Below are 13,559 nucleotides of genomic sequence, written 5' to 3' on the forward strand. Positions count from 1 at the left end.
TTAATCCTTCTGTATGATGCAGAAACTTGGGGGACAACAGTGACCACCACCAAAAAAGTCTTGACCTTCATTAACACCTGTCTGAGGAAAATCCTCACAATTCGCTGGCCAAACACCATCAGCAACAACGACCTACTGATGGCTAGGTCACACCCTCCCCAAGCCCTGACCTGGAACCCTCAAGGGAAAAGCAAAAGAGAAAGGCCAAGAAACACCTATTGTCGAAGCCTTGAGGCTGATTGCAAGATGATGGGTTACCCCTGGAGTCAGAATCAGAAAAGCCCAGGACAGGAATGGCTGGAAAGTCCTGGTTAATGGCCTATACACCAGGAGGGGTAGTAGGCATAAGTAAGTAAATAAGTATCTTGAGCTTTATTGCAGCAAGCAGGAGTCCTTTTCGGAAAGACACCAGACAGAAATGGAGACGACTTCTCAAGTTGAACCCACGTGGCAAGCGAGGTTCTCAGTGTTTGGACCATGAGTCTAGTCTGCTCCATAAATGCTGTGAAATCTCAAAAATCTGTGATGAAATGATGTGCGCAAAACCTATTTATTATTCCTTAAATTACAATAAAAAATAATATTTGAAGTAGTTATCTTACAGCCTTATACTATATGCTAGTATGCCCCACAGCACAGTTTTTATAAACATATCAAGGAACATAGATTAAGATTTAGCTTTGAGCATGTGGGGACATTACTAATGACTACAAGAGCTTTCTAGACGAATTTTCTTAGAGTTCTACAAGGCTCATTTTTTTGTTGTCTGTGGCAATCTGAAAACATGAGTTGCCATTTTTAGATGGTACAATAAATAAGTATAGGGTAACTTTTTTAGATGTACTGAAAGCAAGTATTTCAAATAGTGGAGTGTTAACTGTTTATTTTTTCTTTCAGTTACAAGTCAGCCGCAACAGCCCAGAGTAAAATCCACCGATCTGAGCCCTTTCCACCTGGCCAGAAGTTAGTTCGATGGATGGAACATATCATTGCGTCAAAGGGAGGCGCCCACCTACGCCCATACAGCTCCCAACAACCGTGGTACCAGCAGTATTTGTTGGATGTTATGGCCTTCATATTTACATCTGCTGCTGTGGTTATCTACATTTGTGTTAAGCTGCTGAGAACTGTTCTTTCAAAGTTGCTTCGACAAGATAAACTAAAAAAGCCCTGATATGTTGCTGTTTTTAAATGTGAGCCTATTTTTTTAATTATGCTCTCAGTTTACAGTAGATCAATGTAAAATGTGAATAGTATGGAATAGACACAAATATACAGAGGATAATTGAACAGTTAATTTGACTTCTTCAGACTGGAATTGTAAAGATTTTTGCGCATGTGGTACTTGCACAAAAATCAATTCTCTGGGCAAAAGTCCTTGATTATGGTTCACTACGTTATGACGCATTTCCGTTCCCAGATCAGACAAGTGCAGACAGTCCACCTGTACAGCCTCTGCCAGAGACAGGGGTGAGATAATGGTCACTCAAAGGAGAATGGAAGGGGACAGCCTCACAAAATGTAGGTGCTCGTAGATTTGTGGGTATTCTGAAACAGTTTCCACATAGACTCCTGTCTCTATACTTCACACATTTACTAATGGCCATGGATGGAGTTAAGTTGCTCTGTTCAGAGTAGATAAGGAAAGGGTACACCCTCAGACTTCTGGAAGTGTAGAGTAAAGGCTTACTCCATGGGGAAAATGCATTGCCGAAGGAGAAAAAAATGCAATAAAATGTTTGACTCTATATGAACTAGTGTATTATACAGTCTGCTGAACATGCATCGTGAAGTGATAGGACGCCAAGACATCTGTGGTTTGTGTAGATTTCCAAGCATTCTCCTACTTCATCTTTCTTTTAATCGGTCCTTTAGTTTTGATATATTTAGGGCCATATGTATCAAAGGGTTGTGTCGCTTTTGCACCACGCAACGGGGTGCAAACGCAAAGCAACTCTTAAGTGCAATATATTAAGCCACGCAAGGCCACCTTGTGTGGCCCTGGGAGGCTTAATTACTTTGAAGTAACATACTGCAGCGAAAAATCACTGGGCTCCATTATTTTACCCAGGGAGGTGTTCCATGGGTGATGTGTGGGTGTTCCCACGCAACAGCCATGGATTTTGACGCATTCCCAGATTTGTCTTCCTGGTAGACCTGCAAATGCACCAAAATGCTACTCCTTCCCAGGGGAGGTAAAACAAGTTTATTTCTCCTAGTTTTTTCCTCTTTCTATGTGTGCTGCAAATGCAGCACACATGGAAAGAGGAAACAACACCAGGGGATTGTTTTGTGTAGGAAGGTGTCCATGGTGCAAGAGTGCCTGTGCTGGTGCTAAGCAGCACATTGTGCACCAGTGCTGGGAAAAGGCAGGAATGCACCGTAATATTTTAGGTCTGGTGCATTCCTGCCCTTTCGCTGTATCGCAGCGCAGCATGGTGGCTTGCTGCGCTGCACTGTGTGACATATTGATAAATATGCCCCTTATTTTGAGCCGGAGCTGCATGCATTTTGCTTGGCAGTGGTGGGAAAGCGTGCCAGATGCAGAAACTAGGCCAGCAAGGAAGAATTGATCTGTGTTTCAAGAATCACAATAGCTTCCTCTTTTTAGATAACTTGAGGAGTTTGATACCCTGATTGTACTCACTACGCTGCATTGTTGATGGTCAAATTTGGAGCTTTTCGTTCGGTTTGAGGTTCGATTTGATAACAGAGAAATAATTTGCTGTCATTAGAACTCCCAACGCCTTGCTCTGTAGGGTAGGAAAGCCCTCACTTGGCGTCTAGTGGGAGTTTTTAGACATACATTCCAGTGAATCCAGTGACCTGCGTCCCTGCTCAATGAACCAGGAGACCCCGCGTTCTTCTGAAGGGCCTTAATTGGAAGCACCCTTGATTGTCTTCGGTAATTCCCAATGACTGGCCGTCTTGTAACACGAGCATAATGTATGTATTTTGTATACAGAAAAGCGCAGTTGTCCGGGCTCATGAATAGCCTTCCCGTCACACACCAGTAACACCACGTCCTGTCAAATCAAGGCATTTAAGACAGAACACTGAATTCCCGCCTCACCCGGTTGTTTAATAGCTATTCATGTTTTAGGACGCTCTCAATTGTAATGTCATTGCACGAGACGGTCATTTATTGCCCTGCCTTTGAAATGTTCGCAAGAGAGAGGAATTTATGAACGGTCTTTTTCTTGTTTCCGAATGGTTATTAAAGTTTGCCACTGTAAAATGGCCTCCATGTGTTTTTTCACCAAGTCTTATCAGCGTAAAGTTAACCACGAGGCACGAACTACAATGGGATCATGCAGTCGCGAGGAAATGACAACAGAAATCCTTTCCCGTTTCCTGTTTTGTTTGGAACATACAACAACCAGCTCGCTCAAAACAGGATTTTCAGTGTCCTGCGAATGCAATGTCCTAATTCAAATTTCATAGGAAATGTGTCCATCAATCAAAAGCTACTGTTTGTGCTGTGGAACCAGCTCTGTTTTATACGAATTAGCAGTGGTGTATTTAGTACAAAATAGACACCTCTATCATTACGGTGTGGCTTAATTTGTAAAATATTACGTGCCAGGGCTCTGACCAGGAGGCAACTGCAGCTTGCACCAGGCGCGCAACACCCATTGGGCTCACCGGGCTTCAGCCCCCCCTCTTGTGTGTCAGCCCGGCTGAGACAGCTTTGCGGGCTGCTGACCCTCTATGCAGCCGCACCCGAGTACTTCACAGGACTTTAAATGACCATTTACTTGTTAATGATGCTTTTGTTGTGTTTTCACCCCTTCTTAGAGCCTCTCTGCCTATGGCTGGAAGAATTACCCCACCCAAAAAATCTTTTTCACTCCTCCCCCCCCCCCCCCCCCCCCCCCCCCCCATATTTGGCTCTAGTTGCACGCCTGGCTTGCACCACCCATTATGTTATCAAAAGGAGGGACTAGTGGGCTTTTAAGAGGAGGTCCAGCATACGGGCCCGGTTAATCGTTAGAAAGAAAGAGTATGCAGTTCCTCAGAATAGAGGGAGAGTGAGAGTGTAGGGAAGAGACCGTGTAAAAGAGGAAAGGGAGTTCCTCTAGTCGGAACTAGGGTCCTCACACACCAAGCAAGCTAGGTGTCATGCTTCATCATATGGACCTGCTCCTCGTCGGGTCGGCGCTGCAATACCCGACGGGCACCCTTAAAGGGGCTCTTTAGCGGAGACCTTCTGTTCCTGGCCGTATGGTGTAGTGTGTGTATTATGGAGAACGATCTCGCCATATGTCAGAGGGGAACCCGGTTCGAGTGGCGCCTGGGTAGATTAACGGCCCATCCCGGCAGCATCCTAAACGACACCAGAATCTTGGTGTCCCGGTGGCGCAACGAATACGGACAGAAGCAGGGAAATACACCCTATTAGGTCCCCACTGACATATGGCGAGATCGTTCTCCATAATACATGTGGCAGGTAACTATTATACTTTCCACAGTGTGTAGATAGTTGACAGCTCATTAGGTCCTGAAGAATTGCCATGGATCATTAGGACCACTAGGCATGAAACATGTTGACCATCACAGAAGAGCATAGCTAAGCTGAACCCTCACGTCAGCTAGCTGCCACTCTGTTTTGCTTTTTAATCAAGTGGATAGCCACTCCTAATAAAGTCCTATTTTTGGATTATCCAACTTGTTTTAATCACCTACACGCATTCACATCTACACCACTAGACCCCTCACACACACTACACCATACGGCCAGGAACAGAAGATCTCGGCTAAAGAGCCCCTTTAAGGGTGCCCGTCGGGTATTGCAGCGCCGACCCGACGAGGAGCAGGTCCATATGATGAAGCATGACACCTAGCTTGCTTGGTGTGTGAGGACCCTAGTTCCGACTAGAGGAACTCCCTTTCCTCTTTTACACGGTCTCTTCCCTACACTCTCACTCTCCCTCTATTCTGAGGAACTGCATACTCTTTCTTTCTAACGATTGCACCACCCATTGCCCTTGTCATTGCTGTCAAAACAACTACTAACCATCTCTCTCGCATGTAAATGTGACCGCTCAGATTATTCCAGGTCCCCAAATCTACAGGAATGTCTGGGAGGCAGGAATTAGCGATTTTAATGTATATTGTATTTCTAAACTACCATTGTTCTGCTCATCCCTAAATTAGATGAGCAACGCCACCATGTGGTAGACTGTTCGAAGTATGGTGTTGACAATGAGTTGTGGTGCCGAGCACCGGAAACCAATTAAGTGGGTGCTGAGCACCCAAAGCACCCGCTCTAATTAGGCACTTTTTCACCTACACTCAACGAGTGCACCAAGCTGCTTTTCAAAGTGTCGAAACCGGATGCCCAGCGGCTCTTGTATGCAGACCGATGCTGCCTCCCTGTGGTTGGCTGCCCTATTTTTCGTAATGAAATAGCCAATTTTAAATGGTGCCTTTTCTTAAGAACGGAAAAAGAAATCATTCACACACAAGATCATTTGAGCATTCTTGTATGGAAAGTGCGAGACAATTTAGTTTGTCCTACTTTGTACATACAGGAGGTGTATACAAATTCCACGCATCCATTGCTAAGTTGCGGATAAAAAGTTACTGAGCTTAGATAGGGTGCTATGAAAACCCTGATCTAGGAGGATGAATAGCTGAGCACCATTGGTATATGGCAGGCGTGCAACGTCCATAGGGTTCAAAGGGCTTCACGGCCCCCTCTCCCCCCTCACCCCACCCGCCCCGTTATGTGTGTCAGCACGGGCTGAGACAGCTTCCCAGACACTCATAGAGACAGTTCGTGAGCTGCTGCGGCTGTCTGATCTGGCGTCTCATCACAGCCGCACCTGAGTACTTCACAAATCTTTAAAAGGCCAAGGACTTGATAACGAGGCTTTATGGGTTTTTCACGCGTTCTAGAGCCCCTGCTGTCCACTCTGCCTACTCCTTAAAGTTGCAAATTACTTTTGCTGCCACAGTGTGAGACTGCATTGCCTGAAAGGCAACCTTAGGCTTTGTTTTCTTGCAGTTGCTCGAACTCCACCTGAAGGTATTGAGGCTCTTTGCATGAGCACCAGTTACATTATACAAGGACATATTGCTGGCCTTATTAGCCCCCTCGAAATTTGACTCTACATTGCTCGAAGTATTAGCCTCCTCAACTTTTTACTCTTATTGCTGGAAGTATTAGCCCCTCTGAAATTTGGCTCGGGTTGTGCCCCTGGTATATGGCAGGGCAAAAGAACTAGAATACCTAATCATTTATGCCAAAGGGGATACATATAGTAGGGGTTTAACCAGTATTGCCAAAGTGTGGTGTGGAAGGGCACGTTTTATATAATGTCCTTGTACTGTTGTGCACATGAGTGGGTCAGGAGCTTGGTGATCATACCCAGGATGAGCTAGTTCAAACAACTTGGTAAACTACATTTATGTAAGCAGTAACATTGTTCAAAACATTGTATAATATAATGCCTACTTTACAGAGGCAATTCAACAAAAGAGCAGTGTTGGCTCTAACTGACCGCACAGGCGTTCTGTAGTGTTAATATGTATGCAATAGCACCCAGCCTTCTAATGGTCCTACGGCTCCGAAACCACAAACAAAAGTGCAAAACAATATACAAAAGGGAGTGCTTAGGAAGTCCAATTGTTTTTACTGAAAGTTCACTTAATCAAATATTAATCCAGATTATTCAAACATATGAATTCTTCTTATAGATCCAATATAACGCTGGAGCCATAATATGACATTCCAAACATGAATTTCTTTATTCTTTTCGACATCATACTCTCCAGCCCAGCCAACACATTTCGACCTGACAAGGGACTTCATCAGGGATTAAAAATTCCTTATTGATTCTTCCTGGATAAGTGTAAACCAGAGAAGGGGGAAGGCTGAATATCTGTATCCCCAGTGGGACCTGCCAGGTTAAGCAGAAAGCCGCAGCGTCTCATCCATGCAAGACCTTACATACCATAAATGAAAATCTTTTTTGGAATATCATATCATGGCTCCTGCATTATATTGATTCTATGAGAAAACTGCATATGTTTGAATAATCTGGATTAATATGTGATTAGGTGAACTTTCAGTAAAAAATTGGACTTCCAAAGCACTCCCTTTTGTATATTGTTTTTCGCTATTTGACAGAGGGTTGTGAATTATTAATCACATTAAGGTAATAGTCTAAACAACCTTTTCACATGGGAAGTTGAGCGCTACTTAAGCATTTTATTACAATATACCACATGCCTCACATTGGAATGACAGAGGAGGGCTAAAATGTACCTTTGTTAAATTTCATTACCATGTTCTGTTTAATTACTGTACTATCAAAAATGAGGGGGGGATAGAGGGACAACAGAGGCTGATCCTCCTACCAACTAGTTACCAAAATATAGGGAGCAACTCAGTATGCTCAGTATGCTGCAAAATAACCCTCCACAATGTGAATAAAACACACTTGTTTTCTTATATAACCCTCACCCACCAGAGTTGCCCTTTGGTAACATGCTTCATCATTGGGTCCATCCCGTTCTGCTGTGGAACGAGGTGAGCTACAACCTACAAATTACGTGGGAGCACTTATAGGTGTATTAATATGGTGTGGAATGATGATTATAGGAGTGAGGGGAGGGTTATTTAATGTGGAAAGGTAACTTTAAAAATGCCTAGCTAGTAGGTAAACTTTTATTTATGGTACTTAGGCTTACAGGCCATTAACATGTACTACCAGAAAGCCTTCGAAACCCCTTTGTCTGCCACTAGACATGCCTATCTAATTCTTAATCACCTCTGGCCTATCCCTATGCATTCGGTCTATGGTACAGGTCTTAGAGGTCTTCGTTAAAACCTCAAAGATCATAAAGCTTATCCAACATTCAAATGCCCCCATTTGGAAATTAGATACCTCAGCCAACCCTCAATCCACAGTCAGACACCCCCATCAAGTCATTACACCTCACCAGATCCTCAAAAACCCTTGACATACCTTCAAACACTGTTAGCAGGTGCACAAAGACACTGGCATTCTAACAACCCAGTTGACCAATGCATACCTCAATCATCCTTTGGCCCACCTTTAAATAGGTGCCTCATACATAATACCAGAGACCATAAACAGAACAATGACAGTTCTCAGTAAGCAACACCATCTATGCATAGTAAAGCAGCCTGCTAAAGGATGCTTCAAAATAGGTGCAAAATAACAGACACTATCAAACATTAGCTGCTCAAGCATAGCACAAAGATCACACTGTCACTCCATACATATTTCACAGGAAAGAGGCTTAACTGAATACACCAGAAGCAGTCAGTCAGTGAACAGAACATATAAGGTATGTGAGGCACGTTCTCATAGTGATACAGGAATCTCTGCACAAGACCATTAATCCACTCAACTATATTACCTAAAAACGAAATCTGTAGCCAACACGTTGCACACTGTGCTCTGAAACAGGTATATTAGCACTGTGTTATTTTATAGTGCTTTAAACAGAGAAGGCAAGATAAATACCCAGCAAGTTCATTAACTACCAGAGTCATCTTTCCACTATTATATCCTGAAATTTGCAGAATACACATGCATCGCTGAAATAGGCGTCTTAACACCTGAGTTTTCTGACTCCAGGTCCTGTCACTCCTTAGCACTGGCAAAGAAACAAAAGGGTCATTGCGTTGCTCTCTTGTTCTGTCCTCTGTCTAGCCCAAGCAAATACAATTTGTAAACCAATGAAAAAATAGGAAAACAAACCCCTGAGTGGCCAGTACTTGCGTGGTCCGGGAAGGGGGGGAGTAGAGGACCAGGAGATACACTGGCTCACCAGTAGGAATAGAACTACCAAAAGGACAAGGTTGACCAGGATGACAAAGACCAGGGCCAAGACTAGGAGAAAGAGGGCTAAGACAAGGAGGATCTGGTGGACCAAGTGTAGGAAAGTAGTATCTGCTTTCATGGTTACTCCCACTTTCTGCTGGTGTCACTCTGTTTTCTGACTAGTCTGACTGGGATCCTGCTAATCAGGACCCCAGCCACCATGCTCTCTCCCTAAATTGGACAATGGTAAATACTTTGGTACCTGTCTAATTGGCTACTGGTTTACCCTTCTAAGTCCCTAGTATATGGTACTAAGATACCCAGGACATAGGTACACCAGGGTTCTCCCATGGGCTGCAGCATGCATTATGCCACCCATAGGAGACCACTCAAACTGTGACTAGATGCCCGCCATTGCAGCCTGTGTGAGCTGGTGCTAGCACCCCTCACCACAGATATAAGTTCCTTATATCTGAAGTGACTGCACTTAAAACCAATGTCACCCCTAAGGTAGGCCTTTCGATCCTGAAGGCAGGGTGCTTGGTTCTAAGTGTGAGGGTGCCCTGCATGAGCAGGACACCTCCTACAAACACAAGAGTCGATTCATCAGGCTTTGTAAGTGTGGTCAGCCATTTTATACATATAGTGGACATCAAGTCAATTATGAGATATCTAACTATATAATGGCGGCACCAAAATGAAACCGGTCATGTTTGCTATCAAATATGTTGGAATCCTTCCCCAACACCGATTCCAGTGTTGGATTTAGGATCCCATGTACTAGGGGGCTCCCCTAGGGAGCACCCCCTGTATTCCTGGTACCAGCCTGTCAGGGTCTAACAGCAAGCTAGTGCTGCTGCCAACCACATACACAATTCTGTCCACCTGCTGCTGAGCCAGGCTCGAGCAGGGGAAGGTAGAACAATAGGTTTCCTGTCACAAGGAGGTGTGACCACCTCCCATACAGGGCCTAGGGCCAGATGCATCAAGCATTTTTTGTCTTCACAAATGGCTGATTCGATTTCCTAATTGCGAATTGCAAGGATTCGCAGTTACAAAATCACAAAACGGATTATTGGTACATCTGGCCCTTGGTGTATTGAGCTGGGGTGGGGCACATCCAAGTGCCAACAGATTGCTTTTAAGGGCACATTTGGTGCCCTCCTTGTATACTCCAGCTGGAACCAATTCGGGGAGCCGTTGCCCAATGCAATGGTGCGTAAGTGGACAAAGGATATGGGAGTATCCTCCCCATTGTCCAGCCCCTCCTCTGGGAGGGACCCCCAAATCGTCCCTACCCTTTTCTTTGGGTACTTAAGGGCTTACCTGTGGATGGCTCTTCAGATTCATCGTGGGACAAGATTCAGATCCGCAACCACTTCTACTTCTACCATCTGGGCACTTTGAACTTTGCTTTGGGAAGATTCCTGCTGCTCCTGGTCTCGTTGTCCTGCCAGCCATCTGCGTTGTTTGTGCCTGTGCTCTGTCCAGGTTCTTCTCCAGGCCTGTGGGTATCAAAGACACCCGAAAGAATCTCCCTTGGAGTGAAATAGTCACTCCCCTGCATCTGCAGGGACTGCAGCTAAGCTGAAGGGTCTGCTGCACCTGACGTCCTCCAGACTTCATAAGGCCCAGCAACACAGGTGGTGGTTCTGCAACTCCGTCGAGGCCTTCACTGTCTTCTCATTGAGTTTGAGGCCAGTATCCCTCGTCGGAACCGCTGGACCAGCACCCTTGTGCACGGCGTCGACTTGCCTTTGCCAAGGCTTCTTGACTCTCTGCTACCAAGATCTTCGTTCTCATTGCATCCTCTGCACCGTGGGCCTGCATCATTGGTGAGCTGTTCGAGGTCCTCTTGCGACTCCTGTATGTTCGGCCTGTGGTCCTTTTGAGGGTCTTCTTTGGCTGCAGTGGCCCCCCTGCTTGCTCAGGGCCAGCTCTGACTCTCCTGTACTTGGTGAGTCCCTTGGAACTTGCTGTATTGACACTGCACCTTCTTTGTTTTCCAGGTATGCCACTCGGAAGTGGCCAGGAGGTATGGAAGACCAATGACCACTGATGACGGAAGATGCAGGAGAGTTGACAGTGACCTTGTTGCTGCAGCTGTGAGGACCAGACGACACTGTGGAAGACCAGGAGGCATTCACGAGCTGCGCAATGTCAGAAGTCGAGAATCAGGGGGTCGGTGTCTGGCAGGATCACCAAGAAGCCTTGGCGATCCTGCCAGACACCGACCCCCTGATTCTCGACTTCTGACATTGCGCAGCTCGTGAATGCCTCCTGGTCTTCCACAGTGTCGTCTGGTCCTCACAGCTGCAGCAACAAGGTCACTGTCAACTCTCCTGCATCTTCCGTCATCAGTGGTCATTGGTCTTCCATACCTCCTGGCCACTTCCGAGTGGCATACACTCTGTCCTCTCTGCTTGCAGATACTCCTGTTCATGAATCCACCCTTGGATTCCACCGGACTCTTTCACCTTCTTCACCAGCGGCATCTTCTCTAAAGTCCTCTATTGTGGTCTACAGCAGTTTCCAAATTCACTTCGCACCTATGCACCCGGCATTTCTGGTGTAGGTATCTTGGTTCCTGGGGTATCCACGGGTGGAGTGACTCTCCAACCTTCCATCTTCCACGGGGTTTCTTCAGGGTCCTCTGGGAAGGGTCCTTCTTCAAAACTGCAACTGCAGTTCTCCTTTTAACTCCCTTTGAGTATGTGGCTGTGTTTCCACTCTGCACAAGGCCTCTGTGTGGGTTCCTGGGTACTTACCTTGGATGGTTCCTTGGGTCACCAGCTCTTCTAAGTCTTCTGGGTCCAGTCTCGACTTTGGTCCTAATTCGCATTCCACTTTATTAGTATATGGTTAGCTCTCCCCCTGATGACCACTGTGTATTTTTTCTACTTACCTTTTCTCCTTTTGAAGTATTGTGTGTATTGTGTATATATCTCCAGGTAGGAGATATACCAATGTGTTAGCGTGTATAATAAATATTACTATTTTTATAACCACACTGTGTGGTTCTTTTTTGTTTAACCTACACTATATGATTAGTACTGGTGAATAAAGCTGCTTAACACTCCTTCAGGACTAAGCCTGAAGGCTGCTCTCCACAGCTACCACTTAGAGAGATTTCTAAGGTAGTCTAAGACAACTAAAATCACCATAAGGGTTTTCTGGATTAGTGCAGGGTACTTCACTTAAATAAGTGTGCACCATATACTAAGCTAGCCTCCTACTCCAAGGCTAGGGGGAACAGGGCCAAGAGAAGCAATGGAACCAGGACTAACACAGCCAACACCAAGGACTGACAACATGAGAATTTGAACTAAGACAGCCAAAATGAGCAAAAGGAACAGGAATTGGATCAGGCCTAAGAGGGAGTAGAATCAAAAGGCCAGAGAATAGTACAAAGACCTGGAGGAAGACCACAACCATGAAGTTCCAGACCAGTGGGACCAGGAGGACCAGGGCAATGAGGACCAAGTGAACCAGCACAAGGAGGGACAAGAAAAAGAACATGGCCTGGAGAAGCTGGACCAAGGGTTGTAGCACTAGGAGAACTAGAGGATCCAGAAAAGCAAGGAGGGCAGAAAAACAACCTCTGTGAGGGACATCATGAGGGTCAGGAACATGGTCATGGCCAAGAAGGCCAAACACATCGACTGGATCATGACCAGGAGGACCAATAGCTCCAGGATGAGTGTGACCATGAAAATCATGACCAGCAGAGCCAGGGTCTATAGGACCAAGAAGACCAGGACTGGGAGAACCAGTGGGGCTGGGACAAAGAGGATTTTTAAGACCAGGACCATAAATATAAGGATTAGGAGAAACTGGAGAAACTGGAGAATCAATCAAAGAGAAGCATGAGAATGAGAACCAAATAGACCAGGAGAACCAGGAGTAAGAGAATGGGGAGGACCAGGGCCCACAGGATTATAAAGACCAGGGCCAGAAGGACCAGGACAAAGTAGACCAGCTGAAACAGGTCTAGAGAGAACAGGAACGGGACTAGGAAGGCCAGGAGCATGGGGATCAGAACCATGGGGACCGGTACAAGGAGGACTGGCATCAGGAGGATTAGGACTAAGAGAACCAGGAGCATCAAGCGAAGCCGGACCAATCCTAAGAAGACCTAAGGAGGGCTCTGAATATGAGCAGGGTCAGGAGAACCTAAAATGGAATAGGTCTTTGAGGAGGACCAAGACAAGGGGAACCTGAAGGCTCACTAGAACCAGGATGGACCCGGGCCAAGGCCAGAAGGCCATGACTTAGAGGACTAGGGCCAGGAGGACCAGAAAAAAACCCCCAGAAAAATAGGGAACAAAACAAGGGGGGCCACGACCCGGCAGACAAAGGAACAGAAGAGCCAGGAAAATGACAAAGACTGAGAATATCATGAGCACAAGAAAGACCACACCCCAGAGGATTACATATAGAAGGGGCGGGAGGAATATGACCTGAAGGACTAGTTCAGGAGGAGAAGGAGGACCAGCAAGCTGTGTAGTAAGTCCAGGACCTGGAGGAAGAGTACCTTGAGAAAGAGCAGTAAGAGGACCAGAGGGAGAACCAGAAAGCTGACCTGGAGAATGACAAGGAGAACCTGGACCTACCCCTAGAGAAGGTCTAGGAGTAAGGAGATGGTCAAGAGAAGAAGGAGGACCTGGGAGCTCAGATCAGAATGAGCAGGGTCCAGGTGTGAACTGGCAATATAACTAGAGCATGGAGGACCAAGACCACAACAAGGAGGACTAGGAC

The 13,559-nt window shown here is 45.9% G+C and overlaps 1 protein-coding gene across 1 annotated transcript in view; it reads left to right on the plus strand.

The window, feature by feature from the left end:
* Nucleotides 1-3,238, plus strand: part of LOC146864082 (UDP-glycosyltransferase 3A1-like) — a 423,888-nt gene extending 420,650 nt beyond the window's left edge. The window contains exon 7 of the mRNA XM_085631023.1: nt 898-3,238. Coding sequence (XP_085487149.1) covers nt 898-1,174 — 277 coding nt within the window. The 3' untranslated portion in view covers nt 1,175-3,238. The remainder of the gene's footprint in view (nt 1-897) is intronic.
* Nucleotides 3,239-13,559: the final 10,321 nt, after the last annotated feature.

The sequence above is a fragment of the Triturus cristatus genome, chromosome 2_1 (assembly GCF_964204655.1).
Source record: "Triturus cristatus chromosome 2_1, aTriCri1.1, whole genome shotgun sequence".
In the NCBI taxonomy this organism is placed as follows: Eukaryota; Metazoa; Chordata; class Amphibia; order Caudata; family Salamandridae; genus Triturus; species Triturus cristatus.